Here is a 6,287-nt window from a genome sequence, read left to right as displayed (position 1 = left end):
GTATGTGGCAGGGCAGGTTCTAAACAGTACTTGACCTTACTAAAGGGAACAGGTGTCCCTCAAAGCCTATAATTATGGCCACATGGGAATGCAGAACTAATGTGGTAGAGTTTTCTGATTGTCAGGATATTTAAAATCCAGATGGTTCTGCAAAATCATTCGATAGAGATTTGTAACTTACTCAAAACACTAAGCTGATTTAACAAAATATATCTCTAGATGATGTATACACAGAAAGCAGGGAGAATATATGAACATCATCAAACCAAGAGACAGTGTTAGGATTTTACAAAGTATGTTGGCTTTAGTAACACAGATGATTTGCAGTTAGGTTCACTCTTCTGTATTCTGTATGAACATTTCTGTATTCTGTCTAAAAAATATCTAACATAACTTCCAAATAACTTGAATCAACTTACTAAGATTTTGGTATCAAGAAAAGTTTAGTTTACCTATCAAGAAAAGCTACACTCTTTAGAAAATATATGTGTACTCATTCTCAAATTTTAAAATCTTTTGAAATTTTGTTGTGGCTTTTTAAATTCAAGAGCATTTCTTTAATAGGCCATCAAAATTCATCTGTGTTAGGAGTATTGAGGGAAGGCATAAAGAATGTTTATTCTGTTCTTATTCTGTTGTTCCAATTTATTTTTATTATGAAGTTTAACAGTTGAAATCTAAAACAAGGATTTGAATCAATGGCACCTGAATAAAAATGAGAACATGTGGTTTCAACACGATCAACAAAAACATATGGCTGTTGGAATTACTACACACTAAAAAGTCACCTAGAAAATCCAATAATTCAGGGAATATATGCTACAAAGGAGTAGTCACTACGGCACAAATTAGGAGGAGAGATTTCCTCTCCTGAAATTTTCCTGAAATAAAGGTGAGAGCTAGTAGAAATGTTTCATGGAGAAAGACATTGGTAAGTCATACCAACTATACATCTTAAAGAAGAAAATGCAAGAACGTATCATGATTTATTTAGGAAGATGAACAGCTTGTAGTTTACTGTTTTGTCTTTATCAAAAGCATCTCTATAGGAGAAATAAGTAGGTTTACTTTTCTGGTGAATGATGTTTAAGTAATTACTGAAGGAGATACAGTGTTTCTTGAGTAGCACTAGCAGAACATATTTAAAATATAATTGATCTGTGAGTCAATTTCTGGTTTGTAGATTCCAAACTCACCTACTGAGAGAGGAAAAGGGACCAAGCTATTCATAGCTCTTTGAATTAGGTTTTCACACTTGTACGTTAGCTTTGGCGATTCAATGAGACCTCAATGATTGAGTATAATAAGCAATTAAATGTTATTAAATTTTTAGCTGAAATTAAAACCAGAGGAAAAAAAACTAATTAAACAGAGCTTTGATTTTGCCAGTTTATCATTCGATCTAAAAAGAGCTGAATAGCACTGGAAGGTGAATGGGAGTTAAGGAATTCACAATTAACAATTCTTATAACTCTCCAGCTCATTCCTTTCTTATTTTTATTTTCTTGATTTTCTATTCTTAAAATAGTAAGGACATTTTAAGGGATTATATCAGCCAAACATTTTGTCATTTAACAGGATGCATTGTTTGGCAAATTTTGAACTGTTCTCTTACTATTGAATAAAGTTGAAGTTTATTTACAAAAATATTGGTTAATCCTAACAGCTATTGAAGAAACCTCCCCCCTTGTAAGTAGGGCCAGCCCTAATCCAGAGGCAGCCCATCCAGTCTTCTTCCTGAAATTTTAGCAACTAAAAGCATTCCGTTTACAATAAGAAAACCGTTTCCCCCCCACACACCCTGATTGGAATGTCCCTGAATAGGTTCATGTTGACCCTCCCCAAAATCAACCTGGATGCCATGCGACTCCCGCGGTTCTTTTGTCTTTAGGAAGTTTCTTTCCTTTTGCCTTTTAAAAGACACCTGTAATTGCTAATCGGGGCTCTTTTCCTCTTCGGAGGCGGAGAGCCCGTTTGCGCAAACGTTCAATAAACCCTCTTGCTAATTGCATCTGCCTGTCTGGGGTCTGGGTCTCTGGGGCGTCCACCGGGCCACGTTGGCACCCGTGAGCCAGGGTCCAACATTTGGGGGCTCGTCCGGGATCTGAGACGCCCCAGACTCAATCCTAAAACCGGCAGGAGGTAAGACCGAGCTCGCTAAATGTCCTATCTGTCTCGTCCGTTTGTCTGACTGGCCGGGTCTGTTTTGTGCCGGGTCTGTATTGTGCCTGCAGGACGCTGTACTCTGTATTCTGTATTTGGACCAGCGGGGGAGGCAGACGTGCCCGAGACCCCTGGTCCCCCTCCGGAGTCGGACTCCGGAGTGGTCTGGAAGAGGAACGGAGCCCCGGCACTCCCTCCTCTTCGGGGAGGGTCGTGGTTCGCGACCGCTCCCATCTGAATCTGCCGCGCCAGTCCTGTCGTTCGTGTGCGTCTGTTCGTTCCGTGTTTTTCTTCCTTTCCTGTCCTCCTCCTCACCGCTCACCCCTTCTCTACACCCATGGGGCAGACTGTAACCACCCCTTTAAGCCTCACTCTAGATCACTGGAAAGAAGTCGCCGGCCGGGCACACAATCTCTCGGTCGAAGTCAGAAGACGAAGATGGGTCACCTTCTGCTCCTCAGAGTGGCCGGCTTTCAACGTCGGGTGGCCCAGGATAATATTGACATTATCTTGCAGGTGAAGGCCCTGGTCTTCCAGCCAGGACCCAATGGACACCTCCACCAGCCGACCTAGGATGACCGCCAACAGCTCCTGCAGACTTTCCTCACCACGGAGGAGAGACAGCGCGTCCCGGGGGCGGATGGGAGGCCGACCCAGCTGCCTAATGAAATTGAGGATGTTTTCCCCTTGGTTCGCCCGACCTGGGACTACGACACTGTTGCTGGTAGGGAGCGGCTCCGTCTCTATCGCCAGGTACTCCTAGCGGGTCTCAAAGGGGCAGGGCGTCGCCCCACCAATTTGGCGAAGGTACGTGCTATAGTGCAGGGAAAAGATGAGACGCCGGCAGGTTTTCTGCAGAGGTTAATAGAAGGCTATACTGGCCACCGTAGTACAGGGCTCAGGGCAGAGTAAGTCAGGACAGAGTAGGGACCTGGGAGACAAAAGAGGACCACGGGTTGAACGAGACCAGTGTGCCTACTGCAAGGAAAAAGGACATTGGGTTAAAGATTGCCCAAGGAAGGGCCAAACGCAGGGACCTAAAAAGAAGCCCATTCCTGTTTTGTCCCTAGAAGATGAAGATTAGGGATGTCAGGGCCAGGAAACCCCCCCCCCCCCGAGCCTCGGATAACCCTTAAAGTGGGGGGACAGCCGGTGACCTTCCTGGTCGATACGGGAGCTCAACATTCAGTTTTAACTGAGGCAAAAGGACCCTTGAGCTCTAAAACGTCTTGGGTTCAGGGGGCAACTGGAGGCAAGTTATATCGATGGACAACCGAACGGAAGGTCCACCTGAGCACTGGGCAAGTAACGCATTCCTTCTTACTGGTCCAAGACTGCCATTACCCTCTCCTAGGCAGAGACCTTCTTTCAAAAGTAGGGGCCCAGATACATTTTCAGCAAAAAGGGGCCACTATTACTGGCGCGGGAGGGCAGCCCCTCCAGGTACTGACCTTGCGCCTAGAGGATGAACACCGGCTGCACGAGGACTCTCCACCGGCCGTACAGCCCCTAGATTCTGAATGGCTCACTAACTACTCTCAGGCCTGGGTGGAAACGGCCGGAATGGGACTAGCTGTAAACCAGCCGCCCATAATTATAAACTTAAAACCCTCGGCCACCCCCATATCGATCCGGCAATATTCAATGAGCAAAGAGGCCAAAGAAGGCATTTGGCCCCATATACAGAGACTATTACAATTGGGCATTTTAATACCTTGCCAGTTGCCCTGGAATACTCCTCTATTACCCGTAAAAAAACCCGGCACAGGAGATTACCGGCCGGTACAAGATTTACGAGAGGTTAACTGGAGGCCAGAGGTGGCTGACGGAGAGCTGCAAAAAGGCTGTAGCCCTGATCCCAGCACCCACTAATGCCAAAGGACTACGAGAGTTCCTCGGCAGTGCTGGGTTCTGCCGCCTCTGGATACCCGGGTTTGCGGAGATGGCGGCTCCCCTATATCCTCTCACGAAATCCAACACCCCCTACCACTGGGGAAAGGAGCAGCAATTGGCTTTTGACAAAATAAAAAGGGCCTTATTGACTGCCCCTGCCCTGAGCCTCCCAGATGTAACCAAGCCTTTTACGCTATATGTTGATGAACATAATGGAATAGCCAAAGGGGTCCTAACTCAAAAACTGGGACCCTGGAAAAGGCCCGTGGCATACTTTTCAAAAAAAATTAGACAGCGTGGCTGCAGGATGGCCCCCATGTCTCCGGATAATAGCGGCTATGGCAGTCCTGGTAAAAGACTCAGACAAGTTGACTTTTGGCCAACCCCTCACTGTGGTGGCCCCCCACGCCGTAGAGACAGTCATCCGCCAGCCCCCTGATCGATGGCTCTCAAACGCCCGGGTCACCCATTATCAGGCCATGTTACTGAATTCTGAGCAGATACAGTTTGGAACGGCTACATCTCTAAACCCGGCCACCTTGCTTCCAGAAACCGAGTCCCCCTCCCTAGTAATGCATGATTGCCACCAGATCCTAGCTGAAGTCCATGGCACCAGAGGGGACTTGACGGACCAGCCTTTGCCAGATGCTGAAGCAACCTGGTACACCGATGGGAGTAGCTTTCTACGAAATGGCTGGACAGAAGCTTTCCCCACCAAGCGAGAAACCGCCCAGGTGGTTGTCAAGAAAATCCTGGAAGAAATTTTCCCCCGGTTTGGACTGCCCAAGGTAATAGGGTCGGACAACAGCCCCGCCTTCGTCTCCCAGGTAAGTCAGTTGGTGGCCAGATTACTGGGGATAAATTGGAAATTACATTGTGCATACAGACCCCAGAGCTCAGGTCAGGTAGAAAGAATGAATAGAACAATTAAAGAGACCCTAACTAAATTGACATTGGAGACTGGCACTAGAGACTGGGTCCAACTCCTCCCTATGGTTCTGTTCCGAGTCCGGAACACTCCCGCGCGCCATGGGCTAACTCCTTACGAGATTCTCTATGGAGGTCCCCCACCAGTAACGGACTTACTAGATTCTGCTCTTGACCCTCTTGCTAACACTCCCGGTTTACAGGACAGGCTAAAGGCGCTCCAGATTATCCAGCACCAGATCTGGAAACCCCTTGCGGCTGTCTACCGCCCCGGAGACACACCGGCCCACACCCGTTCCAGATCGGGGACTCCGCCTACGTCAGGAGACATCAGTCCAGGACGCTTGAGCCCCGCTGGAAGGGCCCATATACTGTACTACTGACCACCCCAACCGCCTTAAAGGTAGACGGCATTGCTGCTTGGGTCCACGCCTCACACGTCCAGCGCGCCCCATCAACGAGCACCGCTGACGCCAGCCAGGACGGACCGGACGAGCCACTCCAGTGGAAGCTCCACCGCACCCAAAACCCGCTCAAGATAAGACTTTCATAAATTGTTCAATGACAGTTGTTATATTCCTACCTCTCCTAGCGCTCTTCACCTCCGCCAAAGGTGACCCTCATGCCCTCAAAAGGTTAACCTGGCAGGTACTAACGTCTGGGGGTGACGACGTCTGGTCTATAACTAAGACCGCCCCCGTGGGAACCTGGTGGCCTGACCTATATCCTGACCTTTGCAAGCTAACCATAGGGGCCCCTAGCCCATGGGACCTAGAGGGATACTTCGACACCTCTAGAGCCCCTAACCAAGAAAGCCCTCCAGGGCGACTGGGATTAGACCCATGGGGAGGCTGTGGCACGCCTGATAGAAGGGCCATGCTAAGCACTCTTCCCTTTTATGTCTGTCCCGGGCACCACAGAGATCGCAGGCTAAATCCCACCTGTGGAGGAGGGGAATATTTTTATTGTAAAAATTGGGGGTGCGAAACTACGGGGGATACAGAATGAAGGCCCTCCTCCTCCTGGGATTATATCACTGTCAAGGCTAACTATACTCACCCGACATTTAGCAAATGGAAAACCCTTAATTATGGGCCCTGCCAAGGGTGGTGTCATCCCCTACGGATATCCTTCACGGAGCCCGGAAAAAGGGCTACTTACTGGGCCAATGGATATACGTGGGGATTCAGGTTATACAAAGAAAGAACAGATGATGGTTTTATATTCAGAATTAAACTAAAAATAGAATCCCCAGACCCCGTGGCGATCAGGCCTAACGCGGTCCTCGGGGAACAAAGAGCTGC

General features: G+C 48.1%; 1 protein-coding gene across 1 annotated transcript; it reads left to right on the top strand.

The window, feature by feature from the left end:
• Window positions 1-3,715: 3,715 nt before the first annotated feature.
• LOC129506737 (uncharacterized) lies at window positions 3,716-6,082 on the top strand. The gene is made up of 2 exons (XM_055320706.1): window positions 3,716-4,883; window positions 5,187-6,082. The coding sequence occupies exons 1-2, from the start codon at window positions 4,395-4,397 to the stop codon at window positions 5,364-5,366; spliced, it is 669 nt and encodes a 222-aa protein (XP_055176681.1). The 5' UTR covers window positions 3,716-4,394; the 3' UTR covers window positions 5,367-6,082.
• The last annotated feature ends 205 nt before the right edge of the window (window positions 6,083-6,287 follow it).

The sequence above is a fragment of the Nyctereutes procyonoides genome, unplaced genomic scaffold (assembly GCF_905146905.1).
Source record: "Nyctereutes procyonoides isolate TBG_1078 unplaced genomic scaffold, NYPRO_anot_genome, whole genome shotgun sequence".
Taxonomy (NCBI): Eukaryota; Metazoa; Chordata; class Mammalia; order Carnivora; family Canidae; genus Nyctereutes; species Nyctereutes procyonoides.
This window is presented reverse-complemented; position numbering and strand designations above follow the sequence as displayed.

What these genes read in the sequence shown, in the direction of transcription:
- LOC129506737 (XM_055320706.1), top strand. Translation starts at nt 4,395, where the DNA reads ATGGCAGTCCTGGTAAAAGACTCAGACAAGTTGACTTTTGGCCAACCC. An exon ending in GCCCCGCCTTCGTCTCCCAG is followed by an intron (nt 4,884 to 5,186) that starts GTAAGTCAGTTG and finishes CCCGGTTTACAG; the next exon opens with GACAGGCTAAAGGCGCTCCA.